Source organism: Phasianus colchicus, chromosome Z (assembly GCF_987193195.1).
Source record: "Phasianus colchicus chromosome Z, bPhaCol1.hap1.1, whole genome shotgun sequence".
NCBI classification, from domain to species: Eukaryota; Metazoa; Chordata; class Aves; order Galliformes; family Phasianidae; genus Phasianus; species Phasianus colchicus.
In genome coordinates, this window is record NC_143476.1 from 75,773,000 (window position 1) to 75,789,449 (window position 16,450).

The 16,450-nt window shown below is 35.2% G+C and overlaps 1 protein-coding gene across 1 annotated transcript in view; it reads right to left on the reverse strand.

Moving 5' to 3' along the window:
• Nucleotides 1-2,228: 2,228 nt before the first annotated feature.
• The window catches only part of NDUFS4 (NADH:ubiquinone oxidoreductase subunit S4), a 47,305-nt gene continuing 33,083 nt past the window's right edge, over nucleotides 2,229-16,450 (reverse strand). The window contains exons 3-5 of the mRNA XM_031609446.2: nucleotides 9,706-9,878; nucleotides 5,749-5,822; nucleotides 2,229-3,200 (exon numbers count right to left, since the gene is read on the reverse strand). Of these exons, the coding sequence (XP_031465306.2) occupies nucleotides 3,097-3,200; nucleotides 5,749-5,822; nucleotides 9,706-9,878 (351 nt within the window). The 3' untranslated portion in view covers nucleotides 2,229-3,096. The remainder of the gene's footprint in view (nucleotides 3,201-5,748; nucleotides 5,823-9,705; nucleotides 9,879-16,450) is intronic.

A 16,450-nucleotide genomic window follows, 5' to 3' on the forward strand; every position in this document is an offset into this window, starting at 1 on the left:
TGGTATACTACAAAAACTTTGAAATGTCTTTCCCCATCCCCAGCAGAACTATCCAAAATATATCAAAGCACGGCAGGTATGTGCTCACATTTTGCAGGGAGTATAATACGGTGAACAGTATATTAGATATTTTTATGTGTAACCAGCAACAGGATGGGGAGCTCTTACTTGAAGCACTTTATTTCAGCTTAAGTTAGAGAAGGACCTTGAAGATTCATGTAGTTCCAAGCACTTCCAAGATGGCTAAACAAGGTTGTGTGTGGTTTGTTTCTTCTTCTTTTTTTTTTTTTTTTTTTCCAACTGTGGCTCACCACAGAATTGACATAAACTTAACAGAACAGATTTCCTTGAAAGAAACTTGGAGAAAAAGGTGACAGAAGAGTAATATAAATCCCATGCATCAAAATTTTCACATGGTCAAGAGGTGTAAAACAGAAAATATGTACCACGTACCTTGCAGATCTGACATCTGTGTAAGGCTTCTCTAAAGTACTGGTATTAATTGCCTTGTGATTCTTTGAAATTTAGTTCATTGTTTTTGCATCAGATCATCAGATACCTCAAATATCTGTAAATCCCACACGTAAATAATGTGTTTTATTTGTTTCAAAATTCTTTTTCTTCCATGAGGAACTTCCAGAAGTTTGAAACATTATAGCCAGGAAGAACTTGATGATGAATACCTACCTCCAAGATTAAGACCTATCTCCAATCTTATGCAGTGTTTACATTAAGAGACCCAAAAAGCCCCACAGATTTCTGCTGTTGAATAGCTAGAGGTTGAGGATACTCAAAAACCTAATTACAGTAGTTAATTATTGCATCTTTTGTTTTGATATATTCTAGATTTGTGGCAAATTTTACCTGTCAGTCACTTCTAAAGCCAGCCAAGTACGACTTTTGTACAATTTCCGTTTAAGCCTAGTGCTGCAGCAATTGATAAGTTAGAGAAGAGGTAATGAGGTTTAATAATTGATAGGGTTTTTTGATCTCTAAAATATATTCCTATCGCCAGTAATATTCTGACTTCTGCAAGCTCCTGAAGTTCATTTCACTTCTAGGGTTTGAAGACTATGGTAGGAATAATCAATAGCACCAGTGTCAGCATGCTCATTATCAAGAAGCCCTACACCCTACAGCAGAAAACCATCCAAGTCCTAAGAAAGAGGAAGGACAAAAAGAAGTTCTTGGCCCAAACCTCACTAAACAACTTCAAAGTAGAGTGCCTGTTAGAGAACCATATATTTTATATATATATTTGTTACAATTTAGTTATATTTAGGTATATATAAAACAAGCAAGAATTTCCTTCCTCTAGCCCCTTAAGAAAAAAATGAAATTCGAAATTTGATGTAAAGAATGCTCTTTTGAATAATCCTATTAGTTGGCAAACAAAGAAACTGCTCTATGTGAAACTAGCTCTAGTTATGAACTGCATAAATCAACATACATCACCTCCATAGACTAGGTTTACAATAATCATGTTAAGTATTTCCTGTTTATCAGTCTTTACGTTGGACTACATAATTTCAAAAACCAAGCTGTGCATTGGCTGCTTTGGATACCCAAGCACTTTCTGATTTTGATAACTATAATAAGTTCAAAGACCATTTAAGTAAAATTTTCCTGATCTTCACTATCAAAATGCAAAAAGAAAAAGAAAAAACAACAACAACAACAACACCAATGACCCTTATGGCTTTTCTTTCTCCTGTTTCCTTATTAAAGAGCAGCATATTTACCTTAGCTAAAATACAGAAAGATATCAGTTTGGTGTGGAGCTTCCAGAGGAATTTAGGCTCTGCTGCATAATGCAGCTTTCAAAAAAGATGAAGTGGAGTAACAGCTACATCACCCTGCTAGCTGATTACACTGAAACTGCTTATAAACACCAGTTTAAACAAATGTTAGCAGGCATATAGGGCAGCTGGTTAAAACTGAAACATTTGAACAACATACAGTAGTTTCATGCCTTCTTTTTGCTAAAATTCAGTGGATTGCACTTACACTATTCATGAGCTCTGTGAAGAGAAATGTTTCGACGCTTTCTTTTATGAGAATTGGTTGAGATAAAATTTTGAATTGCCTATCAAAAGACATATCCCTCCCCCAATTCATAATAAATTTCTACAATCTTACACTGATATCTCAATTTAAATACAATTTAAAAGAAAAATAAATAAATCAAAAACCACAGGTATGTAAGACAAAGTATTCAAAACATGATATTGTACGTTATTACAATGCTTTATTGTCTTGTAACACAGATTGAGTTTAGGCTATATATTCAATACTAAGGCTGAGATGCTATCATTACATCTCTTGTTAGGCAACAGGAAACTTAAATGCAGATAAACATGTAACTAGCAATAAAAAACATAGAGGAATAATTACATAATATGCATATGGTGATGTTGTGTGAGGCATCTCGACACTCTTTGAGACTTAATCTGTGAATATTTAACTGGTTTTGTTTCATGATGGAAAGCACCACAGAGAAATAATTAGAATCTCAGTCTTCGACTAAGTCTCCTGCACATCTAAGTCAAAAATGGTGCTCTCTTTTGATGTTCAATTCTGTTATTCAGGAATAATGACAATATTAATTTGAGCAAGAAGGAGCTTATACAACATACATTTACAGAGAACCATTCAAATTATGTTCAAATGTTAAATTCTGCATCTCATACTCTGCTATTCAATTGATAAATTTGTATTACGTATGAGAAAAAAAAACACATTTCTATTGAGAGATTTTGTATATGCTGAAAATTTAAATAAGATACTGAATATAAAATTACTGTGAAAGATAAACTACAACCTTTCTTTAAAGTTGCAGCTGATTGCAAGCATTCCTTTTGATAGATTCCTAATGCAGCAATTTTTTACAAGTATGAACACCCCAAATCTCCTCTATATATAGGGAAGTTTGTAACAGGTTCAATTGGAGACATCAAAAACATTTTAAATAGACATCACAAGATGCATTTGTAGTTTAAAGGTCAAATTTATTAGGAGATTAAGAGATGTATTATACGTGGACTATAAATACAGCACAGCTGACTTTATTCACAGTCAGAGTCAGCCAATGCCAACTTATTTTGTAGACACCCTTGTTCTTTTGTTCCAGGAAAAGTTTGCACCGTAAGACTTGGATTTAGGTTTTGGAGTCTTCTTTTCTTCCACATCATAGCTCCAGCCTAGGAGTTGTGGGGGAAATGGTTGGGGGAGATGAAAAGAAAAAAAAAAGAAAAAAAAAGAAAAAAGAATTTTAAATATTCACTGCATACGATATAGAGCAAATGCATCTTAAATCTTTTAACTTTAGTATTTTTTTCTCCAGATAGGAATCCACTGTGTTCCTCCTTTGCAGCTGGCAGCAGAGAATACAGAAATGCCATGTACTTGATGCATGCCTGTTCTCACAATTGAGAGACTTTGCATACCTCAACTTTCAGTACCCCTTTAGAAAACTTGACAGTCATCAGCAAAAAAGCTCAATAGGGAACACTGACCATTTCTGTATACAGTTCTGCAAGTTCACAGCATTGCAACTCCAGAGCATCACACAGGTACTAAGGCTCTGTGGGATAAAAAATGAAAAAAGCTAGAAAAGAAAGGTAAGGTCAAGGAAAGGGCAGCACAGAGAAGTCCAGTCCTAAAAGTTTGGGAAAGAATCAAGATTTTGGAAAGACTAAGAAAAAGGAAAGGTGGAAGGACCAAGATAAGGAAAAGCAAAGAATAGAGTTCAACATCAGAAGGGAGTATAATGCTAAACTTTTTATAAGAACATAAAAAAAGAGAAGGGAATGAAGTGATAGAAGACAAGTAAATTATGTGATAGTTAAGCAAGAGAAATGCTAAAAAGTGTCAGAAAAGAGGAGGTGGAGACATCAGTGTTTATGTAAATCAAAATGCAAATCAATTGCAGCCTCCAGGTGCCTGGAAAGTTGCCAGGACAGCACTCAGTATTCCAAAGTTTGGTCTCTTCAGCTGCAACATTTCACTCAAAGCTGAAATACTTGAGTGGAAGCTAGAAATGGTAAAAGTGTAGTTATAACTGATATTGATACAATCATGTATTTCTTCTTTTGCTTTAAAATGAAGTGTCATTAAGTCTGAGAAAGTTTAACATATACCTGAATTTTTACATTTGTTATTCACAGAGAATACTCAATGTACTCATGAAGACACCAAAACATTTTTAAGACACAGGTCATCCTGTCAATGAGTCTCAATTATCCACCAATAACACAGAAAGGTTACCTCTGATTACAAGGTTGAAACAATATTGATTTTTCTACAAGAAACCCTGGAACACAAGGTGAGGTTTTGAAAACATATTCTTTCCATCTATGAAAGCACTGATTTTTGCCTACTGTTCTGATTAACAATATAAGCTTGAGCAAACAGCCAGAACTACAGCCAGAGACAGACTATGGTATCACAACATTCAGCATTATAACACCTTTGAGGCACTCAGCTGCTGGAATGGAATCTACAGCCCCAGCTTATTACTTCATCATTTTATACTCTAGATAAAGAGGTGCTGAGTGCCTCTAAGAGATTTGCAACTGCCTGCACAATTACTTGGGCTGCTATAGCTATCAAAAATCCACAATTAGTTACATCTAACTTAGGACTGCAAGAGGCTGCCATATGTGATAAGACTTCACACTCTAGAACAGGCTTCTTCAGTTAGGCACCTTCAGTTTTTCGAAACAAAAGCTGAGCTCACTATCATAAAAGTACCACAGTGGTGGGGGAGATAATTCTTGCCTAGAACTCTGTCATACAAGCTAAAGGGACAGAAAGCAGACTGTACATTCTCTGGAATAACATTTGGATCAGATGACTAAAGGCTACTCTAGGTATAGAAATCTCTCCATCCTTGTTACAAAAGCTTTATGTTTTTCAACAGTGATGTCAAATTGAACAAAAAAGAATTTATGTCTACAGTCTAAACTTTTAATTTCATCCAGTTACAAGGATCTCCTCCTTGTTTCAATTTCAGACCATTCTCAGCAGTCACACTATGGACAGAGATCTCTCCTGCTATTGACTGTATTCACAGTGCTCTTTTTCCAGCTACAGAAGATGCTTCAGGAGACAGGTGAAAAGATAGCTCACCTGAAGTTCCAAAGTTCTTAGGTGAGAACTGAATTAAAACTGAATCCTACTTTTATCAGAATACCTGCAGTATCTAGAACTTGTGGAAGATAAACTTGAGGTTTTAAAGAATTTTGTTAAGTAGAACTTGGGTAGTTCTCACTGTGTTCCTCTACGTTTACAGGTTTCAATTATATCTCGGCACAGAAGCCAGGTGTCTACAGTCCTCGTTTCTTTCTAAAAGCACATTTAAATTTTTTAAAATTCCTATTTCCAGCTGCATCTGATATTGAATCTATAACTTACAGAGCAATAGAAACACTAAATATACCAGATTTTAACAAGTCAAAAAAAAAGAATCAAACAGTTCAGCTTTTTAACTGCAAAAGTTAATCAATCTTTTCTATATTTATATCTGCACAGCAGAATCACCTAGCAACTCTATTCAATTTGGCCTGATCAAGAAATGTTTCTCTCTAATTAATCTGGACCACATACTGATGAAAGCTGTAGAATGCTGAAAAACCTTATCCTCCATGTATATTATTCCTGGCTTTAACTCAGTTATACCAGTTCCATATATCCATGAGAACTAAACAGCAAGCTGAATCTATCATGTCTCATATATATAATACGCACCATTTTTTTCAGCAAAGGCAATGGCATCTTCTTTAGTAGAGAAAGTAAGAACCATGTTGGATAAAGGATCAGCTCTGTAAGAAATTAGATGACAGTTTTTAACAACACTTAAAATATAAAATAATTATACCTGCATCTCATGTGCCAGCCAAAACCTATACTGCACAATATTTTGTAGTGCACAATTTCAAAAACAGACTAAATTTTAGCCATTCAAAATTCCTACATTTTTATTAGTTCTAGGATTAACTATTACATTGTGTACAGTATCATTTTTGTCTTTTAGTTTGCTGAAATTCCTCCACAACTTAACGAAAAAATTAATTTTTGTAAGTTTTTTAATTAACCAACTTGTCTAACTACTTACTGAGGTTGAAATAAATGCCTTTCAACAATCTTATTTTGATTTTGAAAGCTGTGCAGTCCCTCTCTTTGAAAGAACAGGAGGCTTAAAGAAATTTAAAACAATTTAAGGAGGGAAGACGTCTGTTGAGTAGTTATTGGGACAATAATCGTATGCAGAATATCAAAGTGAGCAGAGAAGGAGTTAATGAGATATTGGAGAGGATGTGAACAAGTTGAGATTTTTTTTGAAGTCATGTGACCTCCAAAAGCCACTCCAGTACAGCAATGAGATGTTAAGCCATCACTGAAAACAAAGTTCAGAAACTCAAACTGCTAGCTCACCACTTACACAGTGGTTATTTTTTGATGATCAGCTATTCTCAATTACGTTTGAAAGAAAGTAAAAAAGGAAAATGCTCTTTGAAATGAATTAAAATCTGGGTAAAAACCAATACTTTTATTTTTCTTTAAAAGCTTAATTTAAAAGCAATGACAAAAGGTGAAGCAGTAGGCGTCTAAAAATTAATCTCCAGGACTTTCATAGATACAAGAAATGGGCTGCAGGAGCACAAGGATTACATAATGCTTCCCTGAGCCAGCATGTTAGCCTGGGAGACAAATGCAAGACAAGACCAAATTGCAATCTACTATTGACCGAGCTGTCTCTGACTGTTCTCTTTGAAGCTATAATGGTAAATGAAGAGAAAAAGCAACCAAAGATACATTGAACTCTATACAATAAAGGACAAAGACTGTGACTGGCAGAGGGGGAGGGGAAGACAGGAATCTAGCTTCCAGCAAAGACAACAATGTAATTTTATCTGATGTATGTATAAATCCAATATATTCCCCAGGAAAAAAAAACCACATTGGATAAAAGAAAACATTATACTTCAACATACCACTATCGTGAGTTTTTCTAAAAATATGTAAATATTTATCTTATAAAAGCAGTACAGAGAATAGGGACTATGAATTAGCTCATAGCGTGACCAAAGGACAATCAAGCAACCCAATATATCGCAGTATTTGGACTGCTAATGCCTACTGTTCATCTCTTCTGTGATTAGATTCTGAGATTGGAAAAATCTAGTCAGTGCTACTAAGTGGTAAAAGAAGAAATTTAAGTTTGGTGTGTAATGGGGAACTTGTACCTGTTCAGTGCACATTTAGTGAAAACCTTCCCAAACAGAAGCAATTTGGAAATAAAGAAATGAAGAAATCATGTGTTCTCTTTTCCTTTATGTTCATTCTTCATCCAATTTAAACACAGCTTTCTAATTTCTTTCTCTGAATGAGATATCCATGTATTTAAATTTGTGATAATTTGTGAGCAAATAGCAGAGTTCAGAAATGCCAACATGATATCCTGACAGTAGTAACAGTGCTGCAGGATTTCCTGTGCTCTAGGCTGTCTATCAGTGACTGCAAATAGGAATTCCACATTTTATTCTTTTTATACGATCCTATGCAATAGAAACCATATGACTTCTGTGTTTCTTAGCTTATGTTAGGATGTACTCAAGAACAATTAATTAACTTTCCTGTAATGAAGGCTACCAATTAAAACAAAATGACACGGATCTATTTTATTTAGATCTATAACTGTGTTACTTGTACTAAAAAAAAAAAAACCACAAAAAACAAAAAACAAAAAACCTACAAAGAGATAATAATAATAAATAAATATTAGGAAAGAAAATTATGATTGTAAAATGGCATAAACATAGCAAAGACCTACAGGTAAATAAGTATATTGAGTTCAGAGCAAAAAGGGCTCTTCAATAATTGCCTTACATTATTCAAAATTAAATGGTAAAATTGTTCTCTGGAGAACAACTTCTGCAGAAATTTAATCTGAAGAAACTTCTGTTAGTTTTTTCTGGGGGTTGAACAGTGACTTGAAATTGCCAGGATGTCCACTAATATTTCTTGAGAGTTCTTTAAAGAATGAAAGAAAATAGTTTACAAAACCCTTGACCTAGAGATGTCAATTCACAACACAGCCCTTACTTTTGGCTGATCTGCAGCTTGTTTATGCTTGTTATGCAAGAAATATTCCTTCCCTTACTGCAAAATAAAAATGCACTCAGGGATGGATGAATTCAGAATAGCCATTCCATTTTATATACCTATGCTAAAAGCACTTCAGGACAATTTAGCATTGAGGTAAACCCTTAATAATATGGAACATTTTTCTAGGTTGTTAGAAAATTTAAAAGACATTATTTTGGCTGAGAATGTGTAGAATCCCACCCAGAAAATAAGCTGTCTGGATAGGACACATTCCCAGCAAAGGGGAATTAGAAGAAAAGTTAAATTAAACCTGAACTATAAAGCTGGTGTTACTGGCACCTGTTACAGAACTGTAATGTGTCCAGGGGTATAAATAAACCATATGGTAGTGGCCAGACACTTTGTGGGGAACATAAGAAAGGTGGGAAAGGTGTATTACTGATCAACAGTCTATTACCTAATTTAGGCCAGTGTGAAACAACTCAATTGTGGCTTGCTAAATATAGTGGCTACTTGTAGCAGTGAAATCATACCAGCCAAAAGTGTGTTAGATTATTTTAATTCCAATATTTTAATATTTTTCCTCATCTAATGATGTACTATCTCAGCTTTCCTAATTTCTTTGCAATGCTAATACAACCAAAACATTACAGGCTGCAAGTATCATAAACTTGATTTCACAGTTATTTTGAAAATCAAACTATGATAAATTTACAATATTAATATATCTTTGGGGGGAAAAAAAAATCCCTAAATATTTCATATTTAAAGATTCAGATTTAGTTTCATCAGCAGTTTGTGTTGTTTAATCATATGTACCTGTATGATTGTAGCCAGAAATTTCCAGAACACAGTATGCTTTCTGAAGTCTGAAGATTAATTTCTATTGATATTTGCTTACAGAGAATAATTAACTTTTCTGAACAATCTAACAAAATGGCTTCCAATCAAAATTATAATATTATTGGAAGAATTTAAAGGAATTCTAACCGCGCTGTAAGATGTAGGATGTATATTTATTTAGAAAAAAAAATTAGCTGCATCAAAGTTACATCTCTAAATTTTTGCACAGTTACCATGAAGTTACTACTTCTATGGATTTTGGCATATTTAAGGTATTTACCAGTCATAATAGCAATGCTGAAAAAAATGGATGTTTTAAACAGTTTGCTTGTTAAAAATTGACTGTAGCTCCTCACTGCAGATTTTTAGGATTTTTATAAAACTTCGTAAAAAAAAAATCCCAAATGCTAGATATCATTATTTTATGTATAACCAAATTTAATATATGGAACCGACAGCTAAGAAAGATTTATTGCTTCAGGTATCTAATAACCTTCCGTCCCCAGCGCTGTTATACAGCAACATTACCTACAAATACAGTAGTTGAAATTTCTGGGTAATATTTTTCAAACTCTTTAATTAGATTTGTAAACTAAAATCTGTATTTACATGATCATTAATCATATGATGAACAAACCTGACTATTTACTTGATACAAGTGCTGTTATGTAGTTTTACAAATAGACAATTTCAAAATTTACATGACTGGTAGAAGTCAAATATAGAAGAAAAGTAAATTCAATAACTACTCACGTAGATGCCCAACCCATCAGAGGGTTCTCCCAGCGCTCCCTGTTATCAAATTCCATCTTCCACTTCTTTGTATTGTTAACTCCTGCCTGCATCGCATTACGTGCCGGAACAAAAATGTGAACTCTTCTGGTTTTGATGTGCTCATCTGGAACACCAGTTAAAGTAGAGATATCCTATGAAAAATACAGTGGAATTTGTTAAGAAGGGTTTACATGAAAGGTATGTAAACTAATACTGCTTCTGCTTTTTACACAATGTCATGCTTGACTTTTTTTTACAATCACAATATAAGAGTTTTGCAGAAATGCATGTTATGTGTCCAGTTTTATAACGCTGAAGCAGTTTCATAACTGGGGCTGCTGTCATCCTGCTTCCCCTGGCTCAACAAGATTTCACATGGATCAGCCACCTGAACCTGCTCATCTCCCACCTATACAACTGCCAGAGCCAGAGGAGGAGCAGGACATCCCCTCCAACTGCAGCTGTGAAGCCAGGACTGATCCTGTTTGCACCAGCTAAAGCTACCATGGAATTGTACCATAAACTCTTTTTTTTACCCTTAAAAGGAAAATTATAGCATACATGGAAGCATGGACAAATCTCAGAGTTCTACATTAACATCAGGAGCCTGAACCAAATATGAGCAGGTCTTCCCACCAAGATCCTCGTCAGCCATTTGGGAGCTACACTGTAAATGCTTTCACTTGTGCTTAAGGCTGCAGATAATTAACAAACATCTAAACTGAACCATAAAGCAATGCTTAGCATGAAGGAAGAGGCACAACTTATCTGTTCTGCAATAATCCAACAACTGACATGGCAGAGCAGGTACTAGAAGTCAACTCTCTTGTTTCTTTAACCATTAGTTATTACATTAAATTGACCCCTCTTCTTTAAGCAGTAAGGCCAACTGTGTCACAGGCTGTGAGCACCTGTTTTTGAGATTTGCTTCTTCTCAAGACTACTAGTTGATATTTAAGTGCAGAACAAAATTTCATGTCAACTCCTCAGCTGACTTCACTAACTCTCTCTCAAATTGCAGGCCTCATCACCCCCACCCCCCACTGCATTCAAATTCAAGATACACAGATTACTGCAGGCTACCTAATTTGGTACCATTAGATCCTCACCAACATCAGGGGCTCTAATGCCCGTGGCTCAACAACCTGTGTCAGTATGAGTACACATTTCTTGAACAGGTATTGTACACAAATTAGTCATTTTCGATAGGGAAGTTTTTCCATGATTTTGCACCATTTGCCACTGGTAACATTCTTTGTTTTGGTATTCTTCCGAAGACAAAAGGATTTAGAAGATTCCAGCCTTCCAAACAAAAGCCATGTTTAATAAAGGCAGAAGTAGTTTGCCCTCCCTTCTGAAGGTTTAGCTTCTGAGCAATCTACAAATAAACATAATGAAGATAAAAACTAAAGGACCACAAAAAGCAGCCTAAATGAATTAGCTGTCTTTAATAAAATAGGGAAAAATCTCACATGAACTGCTATGAAAAATTACTCTCAACAGCATCTGATATAATTAAAGTGAACTTTCTCTTTAAAAACTAAACAGTAATTACATAAAATTAACCTGTCAGTTCACCCTCATACAGTAGAGTGTGAAATCAAACATCAAATCCATCTCTAAGGATGTTAAACTACTCCTGTTCCTTACATACTTGAGAGGCCAGTGGGAGCTCCTTGGCTTCCCTCTCTCCCATCCTCACTCCAGAAACAAGTAGTAAAGTAGTTAGTCCAAAAAAAACCCTAACAGAAAGTTGGGCATATTGAACTCATCTCACCAGCAGTGGCATGACTCGCATGAAAAGGCAAACAAGTTTAAAGGAAACACTGTGGCTTTACATGTCTGTAGCTACTTAATTTATGGGATTTTGAATTGTGGCAAACTTAAAAGCCCTCGGTGCTGACTCCACACCATCTTTTGAAATGAGGCAAGTCTCATATTTTTGTGTTCTTCAGAAAATAGACTCTGGGAGATCAATCCCTCGAAACTACAGCAGGGAGCACGTCTGAAGCATTTCATTTGTATTTGCAATTAGAAAAGAAGGCAAAACAAACAAATGCACACACAAATTTTTCACACTCTGAATGTTCTACACAGACTACCAAAAGGCAGCTGTCCAAATATCTTACCAATTCCATTACAAATGCTTTCAGTAGGATCAAATAATGTTTATTTTTAATAAGAGTCTATGAAAGACTCCCACTTAGGAAAATGTTGCAACGCACACAGATCACCTCCCTCCTGACAGACAGACTAGCATTTCTGACTGCTGGAGCTTGAACCACTGTTTCAGGAGGAAATCGCTTCAACTTATTTGAATTCACAAACTGCTTTGATTAATTAATTAATTAATTTTTTTTAATACACTAAAATGCAGTAAAAGTATTTTTAAAAGCCTGGATTGCTGTATTACTCTTGAAATATGTATTTTAACTAACATGTCTCAGTTGAAAACATTTTGCATTATTCTCCAGTAATTTTATTTCCCCTTTGAAATAACCTGGACTTTGCTATGTACAAACCTGTTTGCTTCTTATCACCAAATACATCCAAATTTGCACATTTTTTCCTATCATAATTCTCAGCAACTTCTATGTCTATTATGAATTTTATGCTTCAGATTTGGAGGTCTTTTACTTGCTCTAGAATTCTCTGGGATTAAAATAAAACAATGTATAAACCAGTATTATGGATGCATTTCAGTTTGGTTTTTGAAGCCTTCATGCTAGAAACTATAAGAACAACTATATATTAATCCCTAGAAGTCATGTTTTTTGGGACTTGTGTGGCTCCAAATCAATTATTTTACCAACAATATAGGATTCATCCCATAACAATTATTTTGAAGGTGAAAACTAAACCTGCTTACTTTCAGAAACTAGAAAATCTACATAGTGTTGCTAGCTCTTCACACTTTGATTCATTATAGCTGAAGTTTCCATGCCTTCTGGGAATCTAGCAATTGTTTATTGATATCTTCCCCATATTAAAGCTGGCAATTGAACAGACAGTTGTTAGGACAATGAGTTTCTGGTTTCTGAAGCCCAAGTTGTCCTGACATAAAATCACTGTTTTTGCTTGCTGTAGACATGTAAGGTACTGTAGCATAGCTGAGCTGTTGCCAAAGATATGGAATAAAAAGGCTTGGCATCTATCACATACTTGACACCTAAAGAGCACAGAAGCTCTAAAATTCCTATTCCCTGTAGGCGCACTCTTAGTCTAGACAAACTGATTTCTCACACTTTTAAAATGCATTACAACACTCTATTGTGATCATTTCATCCACACAGCTCCAACTAGTGACAGAAGAACCTGTCCTTTAAGCGACATTTCAATGGGCTAAAGCTCCCGCTCCAAGATTCCATTAAAACAATATAATACTTGAAAAGAACTGTGCTGCACTGGGTTGAACTCTCTACTGTGTCTTCAGAGCTTTGTTCTGAGTTCAAGTTCTCATTGAAACTACCTGTGAACCAACTTTCCAAAACAAAGATGTTTTTGACAGCTAGTTTCACACTACTATCTTTTTTTTTCAGTGTTCCTTTCTGAATTTTGCTCTATTAGCATATTAAAATATTAGTGAGGTGTTCAGCATTACAAATTCTAAATAATAAGGTGACAACATAAAAGATGAGATTTGAACTGTATAGCTTTACTTTTACTAAAAATTAACAACCCCATTTCACATTTTTAACGTGGGCTATCATCTAAAAGACTCTTTATGACCATTTTGGGTTTGATAATGTAGATGTTTTTTTTGTTTGTTTTTTTTTAATAGTAACCTCTTAACATCCATTTATAACACTTTTTTTTAAGCAGAACAAATTCCATCCAGCATCCAACTGCCTACAAATCATGAGGACTTTGTGCCTGTATTAAAACTTACGCTTTTAAAAAATATGATGGAAGACTGGTAAATCTACTCTAGAAGGAGTAATAAGAAATGGTGGAAGTGTGATAAAGGAGGAAGAAAAATGGGTACACAGGCACAGCATCAATGAAAACAAGATTCAGCATAAATGTGACATTCAAAGGAAAGAAATTACGTCTTCAAGTAAGTTCCACATTCACAACACCAGGACCAAAAAAAATAAAAGAAACTGAACTCCGTAGTTCAACGTAAAGAGATAAAACGATTGAAAATATCTCTGAAATGTTTTTGAATGGGTGAGTCAGGTGTGCAGAAAGGTGTCATATTTCAACTCTGACATTTCTCTACGCATAGGCAAAAAGTGTACATAACTGCTACCAACTATCTACTGTTTAGCATCCTCTTTTTTTTTTTTTTTTTTTTTTAATAAAGGAAACAGGGAACAAGCAATGGGAAGTTGATGTCAAAACACAGAAAAACCTCCCAGCAAGCTTCCCGCAACCACCCAGGATTTAGAGTCTTGCTAGGCGCTCTCTTTTCAATACCAGAATTTCACACATTTCAATGACCATTATGACTTCAAAGAATCAAATTTTCATCATTGTCCGTCATCTGCCGGTTGATTTGTATAAAGGAGTTCTTCTGCATGCACTCCAGACAAAAGGCTCCTTACTTTCGTGGCTATATATCAAATTTAAAAGTTCTGTTTGTGACAGTTGTGTCTGTGGTAAATTAGGGTAACACTGAAGGAGTGCAGCTGCTCTGCAGGAACCTCCTTTTTGGCATCATTTCACTTAAATAAAAACTGAATAATTAGCTTCTGCCTTTATTAAACCACAAAAATGCCACTGGCCTTAGTAATTACTTCCGGTTGCCCCACCTACTTAACCTCAGGAGTTTACACTTGTTAGAAAAGAGGGAAAGGAGAAGTTTTCTGTACTTTATGGGAGTCCACAGCAGCTTGCTCACTTTCCCATCCTCACTCTGTTTTACAGCCTCAGTGCATGAAGCTTGACTGTGGATTTTTGTTGCAATATAGTTTCTGTAGGATCTGTGATATGAAAGCACAGACTGGCTTGCATAAAAGCCACCAAATAGCTGCCATGAAAGATGGTTTTTACTTACTGGGTTCACCTGCTTCAACTGGAAGTCAGGATGACAGCATATTTCTGCACTCCGCTACAGTATTTTTGAAGTAAGTGTAAGAGTAAAAAGTCTACTATGGAAATTGTGAATGGAAAAATGGAGCAGAATGAACTCAGCATGGTCAGACAACATTTATCTAACAGCTACAGACATAACAAGGAGAAAAAATATCTCTGCCCTTAGGAAAGTCTGTATCACACAGAATGCTGTTTTGTTTCAGGCTTCACAATCTTTTTGCATTATCATAGAGATCTGTGAACACGTGGTACCTAACATGTGTTCTCCCATCTAACTGTGCTGCAGATCAATAGAAAACTTCAGAAAAGGAATGAAAGAAACATATTTAAAAAACAGAAAACCAAACACTGTAAACTGGAGACTGGATTCAAAAATAATGCCAGCAAGAAAGCTTCTATTTGAAGAACATCTCTTTCCATAGGCAGTTGTGCAGAAAATCCTAAGGAGAAAAGGATATGAGACTGGCATTAATGGAAGCAGATATCATCACACTAATGGAATCACTGTAAGTGGAATGGAGGTGTCAGCACCCAGAACAGTCCATCTGCAAGTGCTGTCAGCTTCAGCAAACTGCTCATCAGTTTGCATTTCACAACCAAGGAGCTGCTACTTTAACAGTCCTGGTGGCCAACTTTTGCTGCTGTCACACAACCTCCTTGAGAAAGTCCTTGTCATCCTATTGCACAAAAGCTCACTCATATTTCTCAATATTTTGTGTGCCCAATATTATTTCACGCTGGTTGAAAATCATGGCGTTCCACATCCTATACACCACCACTAAGTCAATGTCACTTGAAATTGATTAGAGAACAAGAAAAGAGAAAGCAGGCATAGACAGTTGGAGTTCCAAAAATCACAGCTGCTTTGTTTATTACAAGCAGGAAATTTCCTCCTTCCCAACCAATCTTCCTATTCTTGAAACACAATTTTATTCTAAGCTGCATTCCCTAATTGCCCATATGCACTTGTCCCAGCAAGTCACAGAAAAACTGCATTAATAAGAGTGATTAATGCTAAAATTTAAGGTAAAAGCTGCTAAGTTGTGTTTATATGAGTTTAAACCACAATGCTTAAAATAAAAACTATAAGATTTTGCATCTTCCTGATCGCCCAACAAACCTCAAATCGGGAGGTAGTTTCTTGGCAAACATAATCCATGACAAACATGCAAAAAATGCCTACTATTCAGTCTGTTCTTTTGATGGACAAGTAAACAACATTTTGAGACTTAGAAATAAAGCATTTGAAACACATAAGTTCCACTTTCTGCAGACAGGTGTTGCATGCTTGGTATATATTTTTTTCTGCCAACGAGGAGTCAAAGAGCAAGACTGAAAAAATAACTATTTAAAGTATTTTTTCCTGTAATTGCACCTCTTAGTTTTGGGAATACTGCCTAGGTAAATGCCATGCAAGAAAAAACAAACCAAGTGTATGAATTCACAGTTTGACAAAAATTAAGAAAATCATTACTAAATAGAAGGAAGTAAGGTTGCTCAGGAGAGGAAAACTGGAATATATTTTATAAAAATAGATGTTGCTTCTAGTAATCACCTGAGACTTCAATGTGGTCATGACATTCTTTAGATTAAGAAAATTATAAACAAAGTGCTTATCCAGAACAACAGGTAAAAAAAGCCTCTGAATTATTTATAACAGACTCTGCTCTAACTACTTTTCCTTACA